The 26,277-nt window shown below is 38.7% G+C and overlaps 1 protein-coding gene across 1 annotated transcript; it reads left to right on the top strand.

The window, feature by feature from the left end:
• The first annotated feature begins 24,430 nt into the window (after positions 1 to 24,430).
• Positions 24,431 to 25,914, top strand: LOC104210458 (AT-hook motif nuclear-localized protein 17-like). The gene is made up of 2 exons (XM_009759358.2): positions 24,431 to 25,091; positions 25,193 to 25,914. The coding sequence occupies exons 1-2, from the start codon at positions 24,611 to 24,613 to the stop codon at positions 25,702 to 25,704; spliced, it is 993 nt and encodes a 330-aa protein (XP_009757660.1). The 5' UTR covers positions 24,431 to 24,610; the 3' UTR covers positions 25,705 to 25,914.
• The last annotated feature ends 363 nt before the right edge of the window (positions 25,915 to 26,277 follow it).

Below are 26,277 nucleotides of genomic sequence, written 5' to 3'. Positions count from 1 at the left end.
GAAAAACATACAAGGACATAGTGTAGAAAACACAATAGCAGAACATAGAAGAACGGAATATAGAAAGCACGGTATAGTAACATACGTGGTAGAAGGAAAACATAAGAACACAGTAGAGGCAAATACATACAAAAGAAAAGGAGAAGAAAGTCAGATAAACACTTACGCATTTTCAGAAAACCCTAGATTGTAAAAGAGGCTTCGGAAAGTAATTTTTGAAAGAAAAGTTAGGGAAATCCTTTGAACACTCAAGTAGAGCATAGATACACAACAGATCTAAAAGAAAAATTGGGGAAAACCTCGACGGGTTAGGGTTTCATAAGAACCCTAGAAAAAGCTTTGAAAAGGTCACCGATCTGAGTCGGAGAGGTCAGAATCAGGCTCAAAACACCATGGTATGCCGGAGCAAGGCCGGAATCTTCGAATCGGTGAAGGTCTGAGTGAAGACTTTCGAGGTCTGGCCTTGAACCTTCGAGCATCAGGCATGCAAGAGCCGGAGGAGGTGAGTATAGGTTGTCCATGGCCTGAGAAGCCATGGACTCCGGTGAAAACACGGTGGAACAAGGTGGGAGGAGGCTAGGGTTCCGAAGAGCCTTGAGAGAGTCTGAGAGAGTTTTGGGATTCAGAGGCGGCGTCATTGTGCAAATGGGGTTAGGGTTAGAGGGGTTAGGGTATTAGAAAAGGAAAGGGTGAATCAGGGTCGTTGATCAAAATGATCAACGGCCAGGATTTAAAAGAAAATCCGGACGGGTTTGAAAACGGGTTAAGGGGTCGGGTAAAAATAAGAATTGGGTCGTCCGAATTTGAGTTTGAAATTGGGTCACTTTTAGGCTAAAATTGAAATGTAATGGGGCTATAATTGAAATGAACTGAGGCTACATGATAAAATAGCCAGTTTTACATCTTTTTATTTATAAAAAATAGTAAAATAATTTTAAAAATAAATTAAAAGCACTGAGCTAATTAATAATATATAAACATTAATCTAAAATGCTGTAAATGATTTTATGGTTACAAAACGCTATTAATCGTAATATAGGCCGTAATTGCAATTTTATGTAATTTAGCTTTAAAATATCAAATGAATTTGTAAAAATATGCAAAAACCATGTTAATTATATTTTGGTGTAACTATGAGGATGGAAATAAATTATTCACCAAACTGATAATTTCGGAAATAATTATTGGATTTTGTACTGTTAAAATAGACAATAAATTGGTTTTGAGAATCTTTAAAAATTTGGGAAAAATACCAAAATACTTGGGCATGCTTATATATGCATACACATGCTATTTTGAAAGTATTTTGAGTATAAAAATATATAAGGACAAATTGGGTATCGGCAAAAGGGAATAAGTCCCAAGTATCGTTGGCATATAAGGCTTCAAATTCTTGAGTCGTGGCACTTTACCAAGCAGGATACATAGTTGCCTCTTCATATGAAGTTGGCTCTCCATAATGACAAACATTTCTTACAACATGTTGACTATTAGGGTGCAGGTCATCAGGAGAAATATGGTTATTTTGTGAAAACAAAGCATAGAGGGAAAAAATGGAATTATATTTCAAATTAGATAGACTACAGACATAATCACTCAAGTGAGAGAGGAGTCTGGATTCCCTACTAAATCTTCTTTAGGCTAAAGGTCTATGTAAGAAGGATGAGGTTGAGTGGTTGAAGGTGATGTGGAAAAGTGGAAGTGTTCAGTGTGAGTTTGTGATTCAGGGGAAGGGGATGTACTAGAAGGAGGAATGGGTGACATATCAGGCAGATGAGTTGTGGTGCTGGAGGAAGAAAGGGGGGACTGATTTGTGTCCCCTTGATCAGTAGTAGAAGTTTTAGGAGGAACAATAGTGTAATAAGGTAGGTGATCTGTAGAAGAAGTTGTAGGAAAGAATGGGGGGTAGGCTTTGTACATCTGAAGAGAAAGTGAAAGGGAAAATGATTTCATGAAACAGGATATCCCTGGAGATAGAGATTTTCTTAGTGGCTAGACTTTGTACTTTATAACCCTTTGTCCCAAAGGGTTAACCTACAAATACATGTTGAGTGGCCCTTGGTTCAAATTTGTGCCTAAAAGGTTTGGGCACAATAGGATAACACAAACAACCAAAGCTTCTCAAGTGAGAGTAAGTTGGTTTCTTGTCATACAAGAGTTCAAAAGGATATTTATTCTTTAAGGGAACTGTTGGCAGCCTATTGATTATAAAGGTTACTGTAAGGATACACTCTCTCCAATTTTTAGTGGTAATTTGGACTGAAAAAGAAGTGTCCTGGCTAATTCAATAAGGTATTTGTGTTTCTTTTTCACCACCCCATTTTGTTGGGGTGTGTAAGGATATGTTTTATGGTGATTTATACCTTTTGATTGAAAAAAAGAAGAAGCTTTATTGCTACTGAATTCTAGGCCATTGTTTATCCTTACACACTGGATATTGGTTTTGAATTGTTTATCTACCATGTTTACAAAAGTTTTAATGGCTTGAACTGCGTTACTTTTACAGCTTAGAAGATGTGTCCAGGTTGACCTACTGTAGTCATCCACTAAGGTGAGGAAATATTTGAAATTATTATGTGTTGCTACATGATAGGGGCCCCACAGGTCAACATGAAGAAGCTCAAAGATTTTTGTAAATCTGGTTGTTTTCTGAGGGAAGGGGAGTCTAGAGTGTCTGGCCATGGGACAGATGGAACAAATAAATGGTTGTTTGGGAGAGAAAGATACATGTATAGTAGGAATGCCTCTCATTTTATTGAAGGGTACACAACCAAATCTATAATACCACAGAAGATCCACACTGTCTCTGAGAGAGGTAGAAGAAAGCAGAGTAGAAGCACTATCTTTATTATTGAAAATTAAATTATTTACAATAAAGTGGCGGGAATGGGATAGACAGTGTACTGCATTCATATCACTAGCATGATTGAAAAAGCAAGGAAGTGCACACTTTGAAACAGAAACAAGACTACCTTTCTTGAGATATTGAGAACATAGAAAGTAGAGTCCATCATACATTTTACCAATCTCTAGAGGCCTCTTAAGTGAAGGGGCATGTAGTAGACAGGAAGTATCAGAAAAGGAAGCAATACACTTGAGATGCACTGCTAATGAACTAATAGAGACTAGGTTAAACTTGAAGGATGATATAAACATGACTTTATGTAAGATGATTTTGGGGCTAAATGTACATCTCCTATTTGGGTTACTTTAACTTTGTAACCATTTGGTAATTTAACAAGCAAGGGATATGGTAGATTTATAATGTTTCGTATGTTAGTTTTATCGAAAGTCATATGATGTGAAACTCTTGAATCTAATATCCACAAATTAGCTTTTGCATTGAAACATTTGCATGATGGATTATCAAAATCAATGGAAGAAGTGCAAGCAATCATACCTGCAAAATTCACAAAAGCTCCACCAGAAACACTTGAATTGCCTTCTCCTCCATTTCCAACTTGAAAATGTTGCAGTAAACTGAGAATTTGTCCATATTGTTCCTTTGAAAGGCTTATGTTCTGATTGTCTCCCTAATGTTCTAGTTCAACTGCTTTACTTGACAACATGTCTGATGACATTCCCTGCACACTTGCAACTACATTTGCCACAGTGCTCTTTCCCTTGTTGGACCTCATGCTGTTGTTACTGTTGTTATATCCCTATGAATTCTGCTTATACTGTTGTGGCCCTATCCAAAATCTTGAGGGTATCGAAGCAGCTTGTAGCATCTGTCTTTCGTATGTCCTGGTCGTCTACAGTGATCACAAAATGGCCTAGGCCTTTTGAAGTCTGATTCCCACCAGGTGAGTAATTTGTCTTAAAGGTTCTTCCCCCTACATTGACATTCAATGCAGCAGAATCAGAATTCAATTGGTTTCTAGGCTTGAATTCTCTCCGTTTCTCCTCTTGTATCAGCAAAGCAAATGCTTGTGCCATAGAAGGCAATGGGTTCATCATGAGAATGCTTCCCCGAACAACTGTGTAAACCTCATTAATTCCTATTAGAAACTGTACGACTCTTCTATCCTGCTCTGCCTTGTGCATGCTTTCCTTTGCTCCACAAGTGCACACACAACTACAGTGAGTTTTAGCACTTAGTGTGTTCAACTCTTCCTAGAGTTTCTTCATTTTTGTATAATAACATGTGATGTCAAGCACTCCCTGACTCAAATTGTTAATCTCCTTCTAGATTTGATACAACTTAGCTCCATTCGTCTAATCATATCGATCCTCCAATTCCTTCCACAATTCAACATAATTATTTATATACTTAACATTGTTTGCTATGTCCTTCGCTAAAGAATTCAGAATCCATGAAGTAACCATGTCATCACATCTATCCCACTGACGAAACTGTGGAGAGGTTACATCTGGCCTCACACATTCTCCATTAATAAAATCTAGATTATTTTTCACTAAGAGGGACCTTAACACTCCTCTTCTCTAGGAGTGATAGCCAACTCCATCAAAAGGAACAGGTACTAAGGTAGAACCCGGACTATCAAATGGATGAATATAGAGATGACTAGTCGCATCAATTAGCATTTGCATGGTCGCCGCCGCCGTCGCTTCATCAGTTTGATCCAGAACTTCCATGAGAATGTCTAATTAGCTAGATTACTGCTCGTCGAGCCGGGATTAAGCTCAGAAACCTCTATTCACTAACAATTGTTGATGGATGTGTCGATTTAGAGTTTTTTCCCAAATTATTTGTTTGTGAAAGAAAAATCCTAGCTTACTCTGTGATTGAAAACGGAAGAACAAAAAATAGATTTAATGGTGTGATCGATGAAAAAGACCTCCGCTCTGATACCATGTCAAGATTATCAGCTCTGAGTGAGCTCTACTCCTACTCCAATGGAGGATTCAGAACATTCTAGAATATGTAGTTCAGAGAGAGAGAAATAAACACTAAGGAGTCTCTAATTTGGAAAATGAAACTCAAAATATCTATTATTGAGTATTGTCCTCTTTATACACATAAGCAACAAAGAATACAACAACTGTACTAACTAGGTTGACAGCTGGAACCTAACTAATGTTATGCTGACTCAGCAATGTATATACAAGTGTATATAAATATAGAATATAATCTCAATAAGATGGAAGTACATTCCAACTTTTTCTACAGTTTTTGTCTATAAAACTCAGTATAGGAAACTTACGGGGTATTGTGCACCACGTGACCAGGGGCGGACGTAGAGTAGAGGCATCAGGTTCATCTGAATCTATAACTTTCAATGCAATACATTAATTTATGTGTAAAAAATTTATTAAAATTGCAATAATTAGTAGGCCTAAACTCATAAGTTTAGAAATATAATGGATTCAATGCTAAGAGTAATCTTAAAGATTAAACCCAAAATTTATATCTTAAATTCGTCAATTTATAAGTTAACGGATAAATGAAGCAACTCTGCTAATTTATTAGTTACATTTGCAAGTCAGTATTCCTCTTCTAGCGATTCCTTCCTAACGAGTCATGTATCCTCGGTGGTGGTGGCAAAATGGATTAACAAAACCAGTTATCCATCTATATTATTCACTAAAAAATAAGTTGGATAATGAACTTTTTAAAAATGGGTCAAAATGGATAAGAAGCATATTATCCACTTAAAAAATAGATAACCATTGAGTTTAACTTTTACTAGGGGTGACAAAATGGTTCAAAGAAAACAGTTAACCACCCATATTATCCACTAAAAATGGGTTGGATATGAACTTTTTAAAAACGGTCAAATATGGATAAGAACCATATTATCAATTTAGAAAATGGATAACCAATGAGTCTAACTTTTACATTTGTAAAGCCTCAAATTTGGGGTTCCTCAAGTTAGAGAGACTAAGAATCTCCTAAAAGTGATCATATACAAGAAGTCATGGATAATATGGGTAACCCGTATTATCCGTCGGTTAACCCGTTTTTTATCCGTATTAAATATGGGTCGGGTCGGATAATTGATCCGTTTTTTCATTACCCGTTTGCAACCCGAACCATATCCGACCCGCCCCGCCCGTTTGCCACTCCTAACTTTTACATTTGCAAGGATTCAAGTTTGAAGACTAGGAGTTCTCCCAAAACTGATCATATTCAAGAAACCATGGATAATATGGATATCCATATTATTCGCCGGTTAATCCATTTTCTATTCGTATTAAATATGGATCGAACCGGATATTTTATCCGTTTTTTGCATTACCCGTTTTTGACCACCGATATCCGATCCGCCCCACCCATTTGTCACTCCTAATTATAGGTGTCAAAATTGTAGAACTTAACAGCTAATATTATTTGTGGTTCAACCCCTGAGCTAAGACGAAAAATCATCCTTTGATAGAACATGGGAAGAAAATGTTGCTGAAGAACATCTGTTCTTTGTTCTGCAATATTATGTAGTTATATAAGTACTTTTTTTTATATTAAAACTTTTCAAAATATTTCACACTAATATTGTTCTATAGAATTTCTCAAGTTTCAATTCATCTAGTTTTTAAATAAATTTTTTATCAACTACACTTTAAAATAAAGCGAACTACTCTTTAATAATTTACTCCGCATACTACTGATATAAGGCAAAAGCCGAATAAAGATTTAAAAAGTTTGCAATGTCAAATGGTGCCACATTAAATGGGATATAGATGAAGTAAAGGATATTCATTCAGTAGGAATAATGAATAATTTTTCTAGCATGAAGCGACAAAATGTTTTTTGGAAGATAGATTAGTGACATTTGATAAGAATTACATTTGATTAAAATGAAATCGAATCCTTATAACAGTCATTTTTATTGATTACTTATTAATTCCACCAACACAATATGAAAATCAAAAAGGATAAAAACTTACACGCACCTGATTTTTATACTAAATTATACTAATTTTCATAATTTAGTAATAAATAAAGTAAAAATAACTATTAAATGCCCTATGCGAATAAATTTTGCGATCTTTACAAAAATAGCCGGTCATATTCATTGTTCACTTTTTCTAGCCATATACATAGCTTATATATTGATTATACATAATCATACACATATAATATATAAACTATGCATGTATTATATCTCCACAAATTATTTTAGTATAATCGATTGGATGAGAGGCTATTTGGGTTAATTCTTGGCAAAAATTTTACTAAGAAAAAACATATGACAAATTAAGAATCACTGCTTATACAATATTATATTTCCACCGATTATTTTAGTATAATCGATACTCTTTCTTGCAGTTATATATAAGCATCCATTGGGTTCTTACTTATTACAACGAAATATTGTTTATAATCTATATAACGATATTGTGATCTAATGTAAATTAGAAATTTCATGTTTAAAAAGGATATATTTATTTACTGAAGATACAAAAAAATGTTTTGGATATCCAAAAACCATAATGATGATTATAATTACAAGGATTTGGATCTTCTCCATAGGCCTCCTTTTCATTTTTCTAAATTCCTATTTGGATTCGTGACAGTTGATCCTCCCATGTTTTTTTGGAATATTCATAAAACACTACCGTTTAGAGCCTAATTATCATACGCAATTATAGTTTACTTAATTACTATTCATAGCTAATGTTCAATTGTTACAAGCTTGAATCGCTTGTAGTCATATGCGCAACGAATAGATCATGTGTCAGTTGTATTCGTTCACAAAATTGTATTTGTTCGAGCAATTAATACAACCTGTATCAATTGTATTCATTCGCTCAACGAATATAATCAAGGCAAATACATGACTGTATACAAAGAATACGACTTATAAGTTATATCCATTGTGTTAAAAAACTATATTCGTTGCCCCAACGAATACAACCAAGGCGAAATACAAAAATGCAGAAAAATAGAATGCTCTCATTGAGAGTCGAACTCAAGACGAGAGTGGTCCAACCAACTGAGTTATGAGAGTTTGTTGCTCTCTTATTTCATTTCAAAACAATTGATCTCTTATTTCAATACTACAAGTAAATTTGCTATAAAATTCAAATATAACTACGAATGATAATATTTTAAAAGTATAGCTACGAATGGTAAATACAGTTTATATATTTGTTGTGTCGCATAATTTTTTCATATTTTTTTAATTTTTCACCCAGTATCTGATACCCATATTAGGCTTGGCTAAATCCAAATTTGCACTGGAAAGTTCACACAAATGGGGGAAGCGCAATTCCTAACAAAAGCGATTCCATACCCAAGCCTTGAACCCGAAACTTTTAATTAAGAATGAAAAAATACTTACAACTCGCAACTCTCAATTAGTGTCCGTCCCATTTATAGAAAGATTTGATTTATTTACTTATATAATGTCCTAAATTATTTCCCAAATTTTTTTCCTAAATGCATTCATTGAGAGAGCTTCCAATTGAATCGAAAAATGGTTAGAACATTTCAGATATGAGTCTTGGGCCCACCACAGTCCATCCTTCTGAACTAAATGGGGCCCAACAGGAATGGTCGACCCTGCACCTGCAATGAAAAAGACTTGCCACTCAAAAGTCCAATGTATTAATCCATCACATGCTCACAACTCCAGCACAAGTACCTTACACCTTACTTCCCATTGGTTCAAGTTTTCTCAATTATCATTACTCTCTCTCTCTCACTCTTCTAGTTTAACTATTCTTTTATCCGAGCTAATTGATCTGATTGATTAATTCAAATTCGAGTTGAGTATGCTCCCAAAAAGGATTAGATGTTGCTTATCAAGAAGTTTTTCGTTTATATACGTCAAAGCCAAAATCCTTAATTAAGGATAAATAAAGTGACCATTTCATTGTGTCTTTTACACATAAGAAATTTAAAAATATTATTTTCTTAAATTATAGTAGTAAATTATAAAGAAGCATAATGTAAAAATAGCACTTTCATTCGTCGTATTGTTAATTCCCCCTCTCCTACCCATCTCTCTTGCTATTTAAAATAAACTATTACTAGTACACCAACTCCTGCCTACCCAACCCCTTTTGACTTTCTCTTTGTCAACAAATCAATCCACACGTAACGCATAAGATAATATCATTACAACTTTTGACAATAGCCTTTTTTTTCCAATGAAATTTTCTAGAAACATGAGTTAATTGAGCCTTGTTTTTCTTACGATGTCTTATTCCATTTAATGACCTAACATGCATCCCCAAGAGCACTTTTACTTGTTTCATTGATTAGTTACCACAGTTAGCTTTCGGAATGTGTCATTAGCATTTTTTTATTTCATTTTTATTTATCCATTATATTAAAAATATACTTTCAATTTTACTTGTTCATTTTAGCAAATCAAACAAGAAAAAGACAAAAAAATATTGCATACAATTAATTACTCATTCTCTAAATTATTTCTCAAGACTTCTTAAAATACTATCATTATTATGGGTATTATGACATAATATATATATTTAATTTATTATTTCTTAAGGGGAGCAGGAAATCGACAAATAAAAGTGAATGGAGAAAGTATTACCAAGTTAATATGTACATTTCACATATTCTTGTTAGACGGACAAAATTAAACTCTTTAATTTGGCTTTATTCTTAATCATCTCGTGTCATGTCAAATGAGCAACCGTGATAATGTAGATGTTAAAATCATGATTACGATGTGTTAAACAAACATTCATGCATACAAACGATAAGCATCAATACTATAAAACAGGAAATGAGGAAAAGTAAAAGGGATGACCTCAATAACGTAATTGCCCCCAATCTTTACTAAAAATATACATCTTGCATATCTTAACTTTCGGACATTCTCTCTCACTTTTACACACATTAGCTTACATATTTTTCTATAAAAAAAAAAAGCACGTGGAAGGGAAAATTATACCAAACCCCAGTATTTTAAGATGTTCTTCCAATGATTTGAACTTATTTTAACCAGAGCACACTTAGAAAGAGAAACTGACCCTCCCCTCCAAAATATTAAAGATGATAAAGGAAAAACTATTGAAGGCTCAATTGCCCTCTCACAAGAAGACAAGAAACGCTTATACCAACCATGGCGCTTCTTCGTAATCATAAAGGTCTTTGGTCGTAGAATGTCTCGCCATTACCTTCGATCTAAACTGACTGACCTATGGAAACCATCCGATCAATTAATCCTGATTGACTTAGGATGGGACTTCTTCGTTGTCAAATTTTGTCTAGGCGAGAATATGGTTAAGGCACTACACCTAGGGCAATGGTTCGTCTCTGGAAAATTTCCTATCAGTGCACAAATGGGAACCAAAATTCGTCCCGCAAGAAGCTACACTATCTTTCACAGCCATCTGAATTCGCCTACCCCAACTACCAACAGAATCCTATGATAAAAAAAAATATTGGAAAAAGTTGGTAGAAAACTTGGTAAACTACTTAAAACTAACTCATGAACATCTTCCACATTGAGAAGAAGGTATGCACGCATTTGTATCCAAGTCCCGCTTGAAACCCCAGTGGAAACATTAGTCATCATAGGTGATCACAAGTAAGCAGTGATTTACGAAGATGAATGTACTTTATGTACAACGTGTGGAAGAATTGTCCACACGATAAAAATTACAAATTTAAAAAATTTCAACCATCACCATCACAAGAAGCCCCTAAAAATTCAGAAATACACGCCAAAGAGGGTGAGGATGATGGATGGAAGACAGTCAATTTCCCTAAACCAAAGAAACCCAACCAAAAACCTATGAGGGAAGGACTAACGGAAACGAAAGTGATCAACATCATGCAAAAAAAACACAAAAGATCCAAGTAAAGATGTTCGATGCAAACTTTGGTAAGTTTCTGGAAACCAAAACTTTCAATATAATTCAAAATTTGGTAAAATGCAATCCAAGAATTACAAAAGGCCCAATGGCCCTATGAGTAAACAAACTCCCACCCCCACTCCCCAGAAGCCCAACCCATGAGGCCCAGCCCAAGAACAATGCCAAACATAAGGCGGGACCGGGACTTGATGGAGTTGATATCGAAAAATCAGCTGGGCCCGCTAATGATGCCTATCAAGAGGCCCCTATTACTAGCCCAACCCCGTACCTATGCCCAGCTAGGGATGTGGTCTTGGGCCACCATACTACTATCCAATCACCCAATGGGGTCCATAGCCAATTGGATCCATCCAGCCCAAATAATTATCCCGGCCTAAGTACCTACGTACCACCTACTCCCCTCCTAGCAGAGTACTCTAATAGGGAAAACTCCCATACTCCATGGACACTCAAGTGCCTCACCTGGGAATTCACCCAATCCCAGGTGACATGACACCTTCCATCTACTCCAACAGATACCACATTAATTCCAGATTCAATTTATCAGATGCAATAACCGATGATCTTTCCACTCATCAAGATTTCACACCAAATGACGCCATTATGAGTCGACTCGTTAACATAACTCCCACCCTTACCCAAAGAGGGAAAACAAAAAATACAAAAAATTGAAGAAACCCAACAGCCACCAACCATTGTGACGTCTCTTATACTTTCGTCGGACCACTCACAAGCATCATGGCAGGAAGTGGCACTTTAAGGCCAAGGCCTAGTATACAATTTAACCCTGGGAAATTAACCTGTCACCCTGATTATTCAAAACTCTACACATCTAGCGAGGGTAAGGGTAGAGGCCCTAAAGCCTGTGGCAAGCGATGACAAGCAACAGCAACATACAACCCAATCTATACCCACCAATGATCAACACCCTCATATCCCAAGCTTTCCAGTCAATCCCCTTCTTCGCAGACCCGGAAGCGAAAGACCCAGCAGCATCTCCAATGTTTGTAACCATCGATCCCCAATCCCATCAAATTCCATCACTTTTGCTCCATTAGAGAAGAACCAGTAGCCACTACTGGGAAACATTACAAGGGAGAACAACAAATCCCTAAAGTTTTTGAAAAGGAAAAGCCCTCTGAAAATGGAAGGAACATCCTACGGACCTCTACGCACAAAATCTCTCCTACTGGACTCTGTCAGAGCAATCAAGTTCAGTATGGAGAGCAGCGAGGTTCTTGTGCTCGTGCATCCCAGGGCCCTAACCAAGTGTGGTCTGATCCCTAGTCTCTCGCCACAGTAAAGTTGTGACCGAACCACTCCTCAATCTGACCCTAGTACTGAGCATGAATAACAGGAACCAAAATAAATCAATAAGGTCTCCCCAGGGGATGGAGAAGGCTCATAGAAACTAGTCCCCCAACTGCCAACCACCCCTGATGAATTACATCATATGGAATATTAGTGGTAGAAATAACGCAGAGTTCAGGAGACACTACCTTGACATGGTACAGCTCCACAAACCAGCACTATTGGTTCTATTAGAAACTAAGATGGTTGGCCATAAGAAACTGATTGAGGAACTGCATTTCGATATGCTCATCCAGTCTCCGACAGTGGGGTTGTCAGGTGGGATTGTTATGATGTGGAAAGAGGATTGCGACACTGTTGTTGAGGTATCTACTACCCCTCAGGGCATCCATGCCATAGTAAAGGTACTCATATCCCATACTCCTTGGTTATTTTTAACCATTTATGCTAGCACCATATTAGATAATAGGAAATTGTTATGGGATAAGCTTGTTACGATCTCTACAAGAAATACTAGGAAGTGGTTTGTATATGGAGACTTCAATGAAGTCTTAAAAGCTAGGGATAAGTTTGGGGTAACCCGATTAACTCAAATCGCAGCAACCTCTTTTGGAACTGCCTCAATGAATGCAGACTAGTTAACTTAGGATGCAAAGGCAATAAGTACACCTAGACTAACAAAATATACAAAAATAGGAGTAGTCTAATCTTAAAAAGGATAGATAGATGCTTTGCTAACGACTGATGGATTTCTTAGTACCTTAAGGCTAGTATTAACCATCTTCCTATGACCCACTCAGACCACTGCCCTATTCAAATAATGCTAAAAGGGGATACTATCAATAACTCTAACAGACCTTTCAAGTTTGAATCAATGTGGACTAGCCACCCCTCCTATTCTAGTATCATCAATGAGACCTTCACCAATAACTCCCTCCTAATATAATCAATAAACACCTTCAAAAACCTTGTGACCTAGTAGAAAATACATACCTTTGGTAATATCTTCCACAAGAAGAGAAGGATCCTGGCCATAATTGCTGGGATCTAAGAATCTCCAAATTACCAATTTAGTAATTACCTGCTGAATCTGGAAAGTAACCTAACTAGGGAACTTGACTCTATCATCAAGAATGAGGAAGACTTCTGGAAACTCAAGTCAAGGGTCAGTTGGCTAATTGAAAGTGATGCCAACACCAGGTTTTTCCACACCTTCACCCTCAATAGGAGAAGAAGGAACATGATCCTATCCCTCAAAGAGGACATTGAGAACTAGTTCTATGACCAAGGGGACATTAAGGCCTTTATAATGCACTTTTTCAAGTGCCTTTACACTTCCTCCTGCACTCAAGCACCCGTTTTTACTATCTGGACATGACCCATATTCTCTCAAACTGCCAAAGAAACAGCTTGGATAGACCTCTAGAGGATAGAGAAATCAAAATGTTCATCTTCTCCTTTAAACCTTTCAAGGCTCCTTGCCTTGATGGACTTAACCCATTATTTTACCAAAGGTACTTGAGCATTGTGGGGAATTTAGTAGTTGACTTCTGCAAGTTATATTTTGACACACACTCTATGGATGAGACCATGAACCAAACTCTCCTTTGTCTCATCTACAAGTGTTCCCAAGCCATTATGCTCAAAAACTTCAGACCAATAGGGCTTTGTAACACCATCTATAAGACTATCACTAAGATCATTGTCAATAAGATCAAGCCCATTCTCCCTACTATAATTGGCCCTAGCTAGGCCATTTTTCTATCTAATAGAAGGGCGTCAGACAATGCCATTATTGTCCAAGAATACATCACCCATTTTTGAAAAATGAAAGGGAACCATGCTCATATGATTTTCAAAATTGACTTAGAGAAAGCCTTTGACAGGCTGGAATAGTCTTTCATTAGAGACACACTGCATGCCTTCAACTTTCCACCTGGGCTAACTAATTTAATCATATCCTGTATTAGCTCATCAAACATATCCATCCTAGTGAATGGTGGAAAAACTGACAACTTCAAGCCTTTTAGGGGTAGCAGGCAAGAGGACTCAATCTCCCCTTACCTGTTCATTATGTCCATGGAGAGGCTCTCTAGGTCAATTGATAAAGCTGTTCAAGATAAACAATGGCTTCCTATCAGTATCAGTAGATCTGGCCTAAACATTTTTCATCTCTTCTTTGTTGATGATCTTACATTGTTTGCAAAAGCAAATATTAGGAACTACAATGCAATTCTATCCGGCAGTCCTTCGATGAGGCTTTTGGGGAAAAAATCAATCTCACCAAGTCTAGGATTCTCTTTTCCTCTAACATAAAGTCTGATACAGTAAAAAGCCTTACAAGTACCCTTTCAATCCAAGCTATTACATTATTTGGTAAGTACCTTGGGTTCCCTATGTTCCATAGGAGACCCACCAATAGCGACTTCCAATTCATACTAGACAATATGCAATCCAAACTAGCTGGATAGAAAATAAATTATCTAAATATGACTAGAAGAATCATCCTTGCCAAAGCCTCCCTCAACAGCATCCCAAACCATGTTATGCAATACATCAAATTGCCTACCAAGACTACCAACCAAATTGATAGACTTTAGAGGAATTTTATCTGGGGTACCACTCCAAACAAAAAAAAATGCACCTGGTTAGCTGGGACAAAGTCACTACGTAGAAGTCTCATGGTGGGCTGAGTTTGTAGAAAACTGAGTATAAGAATAAAGCCTCCAATGCTGGGCTGGGCTGGAGGATTTACCATAACACCTCCAGTTTATAGGATAGAGTCATAATCTCAAAACACTGCAATTGGAACCATACCCCTGAGAAGCCTAAATCTCCAACCTGGCAATGTATTCTCAAAGGCTGGGATACATGCAACAAGGCCAGTAGATGGGTTGTCCACATGGGAAACAAGGTGAGTTTCATCAATGATGCTTGGATCCCAAACCAACCAGCAATTAGGGACATGATTGAGGGTCCATTAACCCCAAATGACATGGCTACCAAAGTGGATACTATCTACAAATCAGGGAACTAGGATACCTCATCCATCCCCATAGACATCCCTGAGAACATTACTAACTTAATCAAATCAACTTTCATCCTTACTAACTCTGCCAAGGAAGACATGCTAATATGGGGATTGACTCCAAGCAGGTCTTTCACCATCAAATCAGCCTATACCTTCCTAAGAAACAATAATAAAAATCTGTTGAATGAGAAGGAAGGGAACTTCAGTTGGATTTGGAGGTTAAAAGTTCCTAACAAAATAATAAACTTCATTTGGCGGCTTGCACAAGATAGGCTACCCACTGGAGCTTTCCTGCATAAAATTGGGGTTAATTTCAACCCTGAATGATATTTTTGCTCATCAGTGACCACATCTTCTTTGAACGCCCCAATGCAACCCAATTCTAACATGAACTAATATCCAAGGGAACTACTGAAAGCCATCAATTGAATCCCATCTTCTCAGCACAATTTTGGCCAATCACCTAGAACAAGCTTAAAAAGTTGTCCTTTAACAATGTTATCCCCCGGGAAAACATCCTTCCCTTTTGCTTCTGGCACATCTGGCCAGCAAGAAATCATAACCCTTTCAATAATAAGAAAGAATACATATCGGCTAACAACACCATCTCCAAATCAATTGAGTACTATATGTTGGCGCAAAAAGGTATTACCAGGAAGCCATTCCATATCAGAGTTAAATAGGAGTCCCCATGAAAGAACACTAAAAACTCAACACGGTGGGGCAGCCAAGGGCAACCCAGGCATTGTGGGAACCAGAATCATAATGGGGACTGGATTATGGGGTATATAGAAAACATACCACACACTACCAACACTATGGCAGAAATAAAATCACTACTAAGGGTCTCCAAATAGCAGAAAAAAATGGATGGGTTCCTTTAGTAATAGCTACAGATTCGGCTGAAGTAATAAAAATGCTACTCACATGCAATATAACTTATGATCCTATGATTTGTGAATGCAAGTTATTGATGCAAAGGATGGACAGGGTGGTGGTGAGACACAACTATAGGGAGCATAATAGAGTGTTGACGTACTGGCAAAGGAGGCAGCAAATTCTAATTTTTTGGGTAGAACTATCATACTAGCAGCTCCTCCGATGTTTGCAAATGATGTATTTTGGACAGACATCCTAGGAAATGAAGTTGTTAGGAATTTTTTGGCATGTAATATTGATACAATTGAACACAACATGACCGTTTTAGGGGAATTGTAGTACCCCTAGTTAGCCAGTAATCTGCAACGTAGTTTCTAGTTATATATATGTAATTCTTCTCTTTAACAAAAAAAAACTTATTTTAACCTCTTTTCCATGTTCTTCTTTGTTTTTCTTTTATGTTTTAACTACAGAAACATTAAGAGTTTAATAGACATCAATCAATTACTAAAACCAAAGTAAGAAATAATTTTGGTTGGAAATTCATTTTCATATTAACAAGAAAAAAAAGGCTAAGTCAATTTGGTTAATTTATTGTGAGCTCTGTGTATGGGGTTTGTGGTGAAGTATGTCAATGAGTTACTTTGCTTTAATGAAGAATAGTGAATTGGGTTTTGACATTTTGTTGATGAATATGGTATATGTGGAGTTATGATTTCAATCTATGAGTTCAAGATTTTAGAATAAATTAAAATAATATTGGAATGTAATTATTTATTAAGCAAATGATAAAGAACAAAACATGCAATCTTCTTTTATTTAAAGTTTATAATTATATAAAAAAGCAAAGACGAAAAGGGTTTATAAGACTCACAATTCAAAGGCACCTCAAATCTTATGCAAATGAATGAACGTTAAATCTTTGATATTTTGAGAAATCTTCATATCAAACAAGAATATGGAGTTTAAGAAGACACAAAAAAATGTCAAACTAAAGTGAGCTATAGATGTTGAATAGTACTACTCCTTATTATATCTCATGTCATGCCTAGACAACCCCAAGTGAGACATCATAAAATTGGCATTTATTAGTAACTGAGATCTGACTTCAGTGATGTTTGACTCAAAAGATATTAAAATCTTTTTGAGCAAATCAATCAAAGATGAAGGGGTAAATCTTAGTCAGACATAATTAATTCCAGATCGAGAAGCTAATAACAAGGATTACACATGGGATGAAAGAAATATAAATGATCTTATTAAGGTTATAAGTTGTATCTCTTATCAATCGATGAGGAAGTAGGTTTACACATTTTTCTAGAGGCCATTTCTTCTCTCTCCAGAATTCTCGAAGTGAGCTTTTCATTCTTTTTAGAGAGGTAGGAGGAATAGCCCCCTTGTTGAAAGCTTTCCTTGGCTATATATAATCAAGGCACCTTTGCCCTTTGCATGACTTGACATCCTCTTGCCACCAATGTATCTTGGTCATGATTTTAGATGCCACTCTTACCGACTCGTCGGATGTCAGAGAAGAGAAATGGAGTGGGCTCTATTGACTTTCACTGCCCGGTTAGTTAGATAGGGTATCGGTCAACTCGGGCGTGACGGTCAGATTTTGACCAATACAATTAGTCCCTCCGTCTGTCGGGGTCGTCCTATGTCGGGATCGACAGACGGACCATGATCGTTACGAATTCGAGAGAAATCTGACTTATGACTCTCCGTTCCTTAGTCACATTTTGTGGGTTTTTAACGGAGTGGAAACGTTCTATTGATCCCCCTAGACCGTTGTGGCGGTTTCAGAATCAAAATATTGTTTGGTATTGAAGCGTTGCTTCATAGTTATCGCCATTATAACACACGTTTCTGGGATACTGAAATATTTCGTGCCCTATTAGATTCGATTGGCGGCTCTTAGGTTTCGTGCTCGGGAGATTTATGTCCCATATAAATAGAGGAAGCTTGTCATTCGATTGATACACTTCTTCATCTTTCACTTGGAAGAATCCAGCTGATATATTTTCTTCCCGGTACCTCAAATTTCTACGTGCTCCCTTGTTCACTAAAAACATTCATCTCTTCTTTATGTTATTTCTTTGGCGTATTTTCTGACAAGAATGGCTGGTGATTCTTCTCGTGACAATCTCCTTGTCGTTGATATTGTATCGAAAAGTGCTGCTCAGATCATCGGAGGGGCAGATGTGGTGGAGGACGAGGGGGTCCCATCAGTGATTGATATCTTACCCCACCCTGGGAAAGAGCCGACTAACTTCACTACTCCCGTCGGGGTCGAACCGAACCTGGTCGGCAATAGGAAAAGACATAGTTCACTTCGACCGCCCCGGGTACTGTGTGTTCTACGCCTACCCCTTCATTGTAGGGTATACATTTCCTTTTCCCTTGTTGGTGGTGGATTTTTGGCATTTCTACGAAGTGTGACCCTCCCAACTTTATATTTATACAAGGTATTCCTTATGCTGCTCAAGTATACTGAACTCATCGGTCGCGAGGTCACTTTTGACCATATGCTCAGCATCTTTGCTCCTCAACTTATTAACAGTTCGATGATTCACATGCGACCTCGGGGGTCGAGAGGCCTGGTGGTGTAGATGGACAATAGGACCAACTATCGTTTCTACGAGAATTACTTTTATGTGCGGATTGAGCATATCGTGGCGGACCCAACGGGATTCCCTGAGAAATGGAACTTTGCACTTAAGTTTGTATTTTTAGTCGTCGAAGTGCTTGACCATTTTCTATGAGTACTAAATTTTATTACGTCTTTGCAGCTGAGAGATTGCCCCCTTCGCCTGTCAAAGGTATCCGTGAATGGGTGGAGGCCATACTTCCCCATACGGTGGGTATTCTCACCTGGTCGACCTTTCATGAGAGGTTCGGACGCAGGCCCCTTACAGGTGAGATGACGTCTTTGTCTACTGTTCTTTCCCTTTTTATTTAGCTTCTCATGCATCGTTTGTCATTTTCAGGGAGAGTGCGGAGAGCAAGGGCCCCTCCGTTAGCTTTTCGTTAGCCGGCTGCATCTGCTCACCCTATTATAGTACCCATTACCCGACCTCCGTCGAGGGCTACTTGAGTAGAGTCTGCGGCCTTGGTTACTCCTGCGAGGGCCATTTCTCAGGATGAGGTTCCGACCGATGTCGTTCGCCCAACGGGTGAGTCACCATCTACTGGAGAAGAGGAGGGGCCGTCAAAAAGACGGAGGGTGGAGTTTGAGACGGCGCCCCCAACAGTAATTTATTTGGACGACTCTCCCCCGACGAGCTCCGAAGAAGGCATTGTTGCGGCTCCCCCCGTAGGGACGGAGCAAACCATCAGAATTATCGATGTCCGTGATTGAAAATCAGAGACTCCTGCCGCTGCCTTGGCTCAATCAGAGATCCTGCCGTTGTTGGTGTCCAACAACCTGTCGTGATGGAGAATCAGACTTTTAGGGCCGTCGTTGTGATTTCTGATGTGCCCTCATCTTCTGCAGTGGGTCGTGCTCCACCTTCAGCAACATAAAGGGGAAAAGGCGTGGTGGTTGGTGACTATGAATCTGAGTCAGACCTGGACCCTGATGATGTCAGGATGTTTGAGGAGGGCCTTACTCGTTCAGTGGTTAATGTGGGGGCTCGGCCCGTATTCTTCAAATCCCTTCCGGCGTCAATCTCTTAGGGGAAGGGGAGGATCTGGTGTTGCAATTCAGCCTGTTATGCTCCGAGGCCAAGAATGAGTCCCTCCGGTCTGTTCTTGATGCTGATTTGATAGACGAGGTGGCTGCCATAGGCTTAAGGGTACATTGCATTTTACTTTCGCTTTCTTTTTTCTCCCTTCTCGGAAGTACTAGCCTAACCCCGTCTTTGCGTTTTTCAGACATATATGATGGAAGTGGAAAGCATTCATAGGGCCAACACTCGAGCAAAAATTTTCTTGAAGATGCTGAAGAAGTATCGTCGCTACCACGACAGATGTCGCGAGATGCATGAGCGGCTGAGGATGGATCCCCGTAATCGGGCTCTTGGTGAGGAGTTAGAAAAAAGGGACCAGGAATTGATGCAAACTATCCACAACAAGAGCGCACTTGAGGAGCAACTTCGAACTAAGGACAAGGAGCTCGAGTTAGGTAAGGGAGTCGCCGCAGAATGTGAGCATCTACAGGGTAGGTTGAGGTCGATGCAGTCAGAGATGGATCAGAACTTGGTCAAGGTCGAGGCGATGAGTGTAGAGTGGATGAGAAAATTGACTGCACTGGAAAGTAAAGTCGCTGGGTTGGAGAGCATTGAGAGTGCCTGGTCTGAGGCTTTGGCGAGGGCGACGGCCCTGGAGAACACCATCCGCGTCCTCCAATCCGAACAGGAGTCGGAGAGAGCGATAGCTACCCTCAGCGAGGCGAGGCTCGATGAGTGTATCGGCGTGATTGATCAAGAGGCATCGATTTTGGGAGACCGGGTCATGGCTCTGGAGGCAGAAAATGAGCGATTGTTGGCTCAGGTTGAGTCCTCCTCCGCGGCCGTCCCCCGCCATATGCACGAGCTTTGGATTTATGCCGAAGCTCAGCGGGACATATATAAGATTTTGTGGGAGGCGGGTATCCTAGTTGAGGCTGCTTATGAAGAAGTGTGAGTGAAAGCATGGGAGGTTCACATCAACTGTGGATATAACGTGGCGACACCCGAAGCTAATAGGGATGCGGATGACGGTAATGGAGAGCCTCTTAGAGACAATGATGGTGATGGTGCTGGTGATGACAATGATGACGCCGAATGAAGAACGTTGTCCTTGTCTGTTTTTATTTTCAATTGTTTGTCGATTGTCGTTCGTTCATTTTTTTTTAGGTTGGCTTGGGCCATATGTAAGCGGTGATAGCCCGAATTGTGACTTTGTATAAAGGAGATTTTTGTTTTTCTTCGTTATTTGTCTTGTACTTCAACTTTATTTCAACTATTTATGGCTTTGGTGCAAGATAGACGCCTGTATAGCGAGTCCCGATTTTCTTTCTTTCCAATGGTCTTCGGCCTTAGGAGTATTTCGATTGAGGTCGATGTCTTCTCCTTTTGGCGAAGGCCCTTGGCCCTAAAGTATGTCATTTTGAACTTATCAATATAATAGCCCGTCGTTGCTCGATCGAGGTCGAACTCCTCTATTTTTTTTTTTGGCAAAGGCCCTTGGCCTTAAAGGGTGTTATTTCGAACTTATCGAAATAGCAGCCCATCGTCTTTTGATCGAGGTTGAACCCTTCTCTTTTTTGGTGAAGGACACTGGCCTTGAAGGGTGTCATTTCGAACTTGTCGAAATAACAGCTCGTCAACATTCGATCAAGGTTGGACCCTTTTCTTTTGTGGCGAAGGCCCTTGGCCTTAAATAGTGTTATTTCAAACTTATCGAAATAACAGCCCGTCGTCGTTCGATCGAGGTCAAACCTTTCTCTTTGTTGGCGAAGGCCCTTGGCCTTAAAGGGTGTTATTTCAAACTCATCGAAATAGCAGCCCGTCGTCTTTTGATTAAGGTTGAACCCTTTTCTTTTTTGGCAAAGGCCCTTGGCCTTAAAGGGTGTTACTTCGAACTTATCGAAATAACAGCCCGTCGTCATTCAATCAAGGTCAAACCCTTTTCTTTTTTGCCGAAGGCCGTTGTCCTTAAAGGGTATTATTTCAAACTCATCGAAATAGCAGCCCATCGTCTTTCGATCTAGGTCGAACCCTTCTCTTTCTTGGCGAAGGCCCTTGGCCTTAAAGGGTATTATTTCGAACTTGTCGAAATAACAAACTGTCGTCGTTCGATCGAGGTCTAACCCTTTTCTTTTTTGGCAAAGGCCCTTGGCCTTAAAGGGTGTTACTTCGAACTTATCAAAATAACAGCCCGTCGTCGTTCGATTGAGGTCGAACCCTTCTTTGTTGGTGAAGGTCCTTGGCCTTAAAGGGTGTTATTTCGAACTTATCAAAATAACAGTCCGTCGTCGTTCGATCGTGGTCGAACCCTTCTCTTTGTTGGCAAAGGCCCTTGGCCTTAAAGGGTGTTATTTCGAACTTATCGAAATAACATCCCGTCGTCGTTCGATTGAGGTCGAACCCTTTTCTTTTTTGGCAAAGGCCCTTGGCCTTAAATGGTGTTACTTCGAACTTATCGAAATAACAGCTCGTCGTCGTTCGATCGAGGTCGAACCCTTCTTTGTTGGCGAAGGCCCTTGGCCTTAAAGGGTGTTATTTCGAACTTATCGAAATAACAGCCCATTGTCTTTCGATCGAGGCTAAACCCTTCTCTTTGTTGGCGAAGGCCCTTGGCCTTAAAGGGTGTTATTTCGAACTTATCGAAATAACAGCCCGTCGTCGTTCGATTGAGGTCGAATCCATTTCTTTTTTTGGCAAAGGCCTTTGGCCTTAAATGGTGTTACTTCGAACTTATCGAAATAACAGCCCGTCGTCGTTCGATCGAGGTCGAACCCTTCTTTGTTGGCGAAGGCCCTTGGTCTTAAAGGGTGTTATTTCGAACTTATCGAAATAACCGCCAGTCGTCGTTCGAGTTTTTGGAGAGTCGGGCATCTCCCGTAGGAATCCCAATCCGTTTGATATTGCTTGCATCAGGAGGTGCAGTGTTGGTGAATATGAGACGTTGACATTTCGCTTAGGTTTGCGTTGTGTACGCATTATAGTCTTCTTGTCTGACTCCTGCCATCCCGCCCGGAGATATCGCCGACAAGAAGTAGGTGAGCATGATATTTTCCTCGCTCCCGTCCGGTGTTCCGGTGGGGGAGAACAGGTTGGTAACACCGTGTGCCTTGTTTGGTATATCGATGGTTGATGGGGCAAGGATTTTCCCGTGTCTCGTGTGGGTTGGATTTTCCCTTCGCACTTCTTTTGGTGGGTCATTGTGTTTCTTGGCTTCGATCTGGGATAAACTAGGAAATTTTACTAAGAAATCCCCACAGACGACGCCAAATTGTTTGACTTAAAAGATATTAAAATCTTTTTGAGCAAATCAATCAAAGATGAATGGATAAATCTTAGTCAGACATAATTAATTCCAGATCGAGAAGCTAAGAATAAGGATTACACATGGGATGAAAGAAATATAAATGATCTTATTAATATTATAAGTTGTATCTCTCATCAATCGATGAGGAAGTAGGTTTACACATTTTTCTAGAGGCCATTTCTTCTGTCTCCAGAATTCTCGAAGAGAGCTTTTCATTCTTTTTAGAGAGGTAGGAGGAGCATCCCCCTGTTGAAAGCTTTCCTTGGCAACATATAATCAAGGCACCTTTGCCCTTTGCTTGACTTGACATCCTCTTGCCACCAATGTGTTTTGGTCATGATTTTAGGCACCACTCTTACCGACTCGTCGGATGTCAGAGAAGAGAAATAGAGTGGGATCTATTGACTTTCACTACACAGTTAATTAGACAGGCCGTTGGTCAACTCGATCGTGACGGTCAGATTTTGACCAATACAAGAGACACCTAAACATTGGGGTTTTGTGCGGTATTAGGGAAAGAAGAGGAGAATATTAACGAGGGTTTGTACTGTTTTATATATATATATATATGTGTGTGTGTGTGTGTATTGGTCATAAGTACTGTTATACATGACACCTAAACCCCGTAAGTCTTTGAACTCCGATTTTAATTAATTGAACTCAATATTTTCAACATAAAAATAAATATAAATATTGAAAAGTAATCACAATAATATTTTAATAAATATCAAAAAATTGAATTCGATATCTAAAAGGTAACAATGATAAGAATCTTAAATGTGGAATTCATCATATTTAAATAATTCGCCTCGACCTAAATCTCTTTTCTCTATTAACTACTAAAAATACAAATTAGCGACAGTCAAATTCTATAGCTAAACAGATAAATCTGTCACTATCTATGTAGCGGTGGATTAGCGATATATTATTGAAAAATATGTCAGTTACGAGCATTTTAACAACAAATTAGCTATAAAGTTCATAGCTAATTTCAATTTTTATAGTGATTTTTGTGTTTTAGTTCTTGGCTTACATTTGATATTCATTATCTATATTCGGGCTCGATTAATTTCGATTCTCATTGAATTTTTTCATCTTGAGAGTAAAATTGTCCTTAACAAAATTACTTTATATCCAAGACTCAATCAAAGATAATGGGTAACTATTATTCCGCCATAATTTTTGTTGTGTAATTTCATAGTTGAAGAAAGGAAATTTTGAAAAGGATGGCGGTGAGTAGAAGTTTGAGCTAAACTAAACTCCCTCTACTATTCATATTTAGCCCTCTCTTAAGTAAAAACAAAATACCACGTGGAGCCTACACTTTGCCTTCAACCAGCGGCGCCATTAGTCTTTACTTAGTTTCCAAGCTCACCCACCCTCACCCCACCCCCACCCATCACTCTCTACTTCTTCTATCAGTTCTACTACTATTATATTCATTTATTATTACCCTTTGAAGGAAAATTCCAAAACCCCATTTCTCTTTCATTTATCTCTATCTTTTCCCTTATCTGTTCATAAATTGGACACTGCTGGGGTTTCTTTTATTATTGGATGCCCATACCTACAAATCCAATCATCCTACTCCCACACTATCTTATTCATTATTACTGAGTAGTAGTTATTTATAAAAATATATAGAGTTTTTTCAAATAGAAAATGAAAGGAGAATATGTACAACTAGAAGAAAAGAAAGATCATTCTAGTAATAGTAGTAGAAACAGTATGTTTGGTAAACTTCATCATCCTCAAAACTTTCAGCAAAATCCTTCTCACCACCATTTTCACCACCCTTCTTTTCAAATCTCTCGTGAATGCCAAAATTCTGAAGAAGCCGACAGTACTACGGCGGATAAAAACGACGCTTTAACCCCACAGCCTGTTTCCGCCGTAGCTCCTCCGCCTCCTCCGCCACCACCGCCTTCCTCCGACGGTGCTACCATCGAAGTTGTCCGCCGTCCACGTGGCCGTCCTCCCGGTTCCAAGAACAGACCTAAACCCCCGGTCATCATTACACGTGATGCTGAACCCTCTATGAGCCCTTATATTCTGGAAATTCCAATCGGTGTTGACATAATCAACTCTATCACAAAATTTTGCAGAAAACGGAATATGGGTCTCTGTGTTCTCAACGGTTCAGGTACTTACATTTAATATAACTAGTCACTGAGTGCTCTTACTTTACTTTGAATTTGGACTAAAATCCCTTGAATATGGCGTCTTTATATTTTCAATGTTCAGGTACTATTACAAATGTTACTCTAAGGCAGCCTTCAACAACGCCAGTTTCAACTGTAACTTTTCATGGTAGATTTGATATACTCTCAATTTCAGCAACAATTGTTCAACCAAATGCAAGTGTTCCATCAAATAACAATGGAATAGCAAATGGGTTTACGATTTCATTGGCGGGTCCACAAGGTCAAGTGGTGGGTGGGGGTGTAGTTGGGCCACTTTTAACAGCAGGAACTGTGTACTTAGTTGCTGCAACTTTTAACAGCCCAACTTTTCATAAGTTGCCTGTTGAGGAGGAATTAGCTAGGAATTCTGGTGGTGGTGGTGGAAATGAGGGTAGTGGCCATCAATCGCCACCGCAGCCGGCGGTTTCCGTAGGAGGCGGAGACAGTGGACATCCACCGCAAACGACGGCGCCGGAATCTTGTGGGATGTCTATGTATAGTTGTCATTTGCCGTCGGATGTGATTTGGGCACCTACGGCTAGACAACCACCACCTCCTCCACCACCTTATTGAAGATACGTTTTGTTCATGTTCTTGGAATGTGTGGTATCTTTTGTATTTGTTTCACTAACGCTACTTTTGATTTTGGATTTTCTTGTTTTTGGCTTTGTTTAGTTTATTTAGTTGACTTTAGATTTTGTACTTTTATGTTAGTTAAAAATGTACTGGCTTAGCACTTTTTTGTTGTTTATTTGTAGGTGAAAAGAAAATGTTTTGCTACTAGTTATCTTGTTGACATTAGCAATGAACTTTTGCACTGATATTTCATGTTTTATTGATTTCTTTTACCTTCAAACATTGTTTAGCATTTGGCTAATAATCATGGTCATTTTTTTGGAATTTACGATTGAGTTATGGTTTTATATACGGAAGGGGATTTAAGTCATATGCATTGATGATTTTCACATTTTCTATTTAATCGGCTTATGGAAGCTATTAGGTTATCGTTTTAATTCAATAGTAGAGCTATGTATTTTTTTTGTTTGGATCTTTTCTTTAGTCGAGTTTCTTTCGAATACAACCTATCTGTCCTCTAGGGTAACCTATCTGTCCTCTAGGGTTGAAGTAACGCTGCGTATATTTCAT

The sequence above is a fragment of the Nicotiana sylvestris genome, chromosome 4 (genome assembly GCF_000393655.2).
Source record: "Nicotiana sylvestris chromosome 4, ASM39365v2, whole genome shotgun sequence".
In the NCBI taxonomy this organism is placed as follows: domain Eukaryota; kingdom Viridiplantae; phylum Streptophyta; class Magnoliopsida; order Solanales; family Solanaceae; genus Nicotiana; species Nicotiana sylvestris.
The sequence above is the reverse complement of the archived record's forward strand: the minus strand, read 5'-3'. Positions and strand labels throughout refer to the sequence as shown.

Coding starts and splice junctions, on each gene's coding strand:
- LOC104210458 (XM_009759358.2), top strand. CDS start 24,611: ATGAAAGGAGAATATGTACAACTAGAAGAAAAGAAAGATCATTCTAGT. Junction 25,092..25,192: donor CTGTGTTCTCAACGGTTCAG/GTACTTACATTT, acceptor TTCAATGTTCAG/GTACTATTACAAATGTTACT.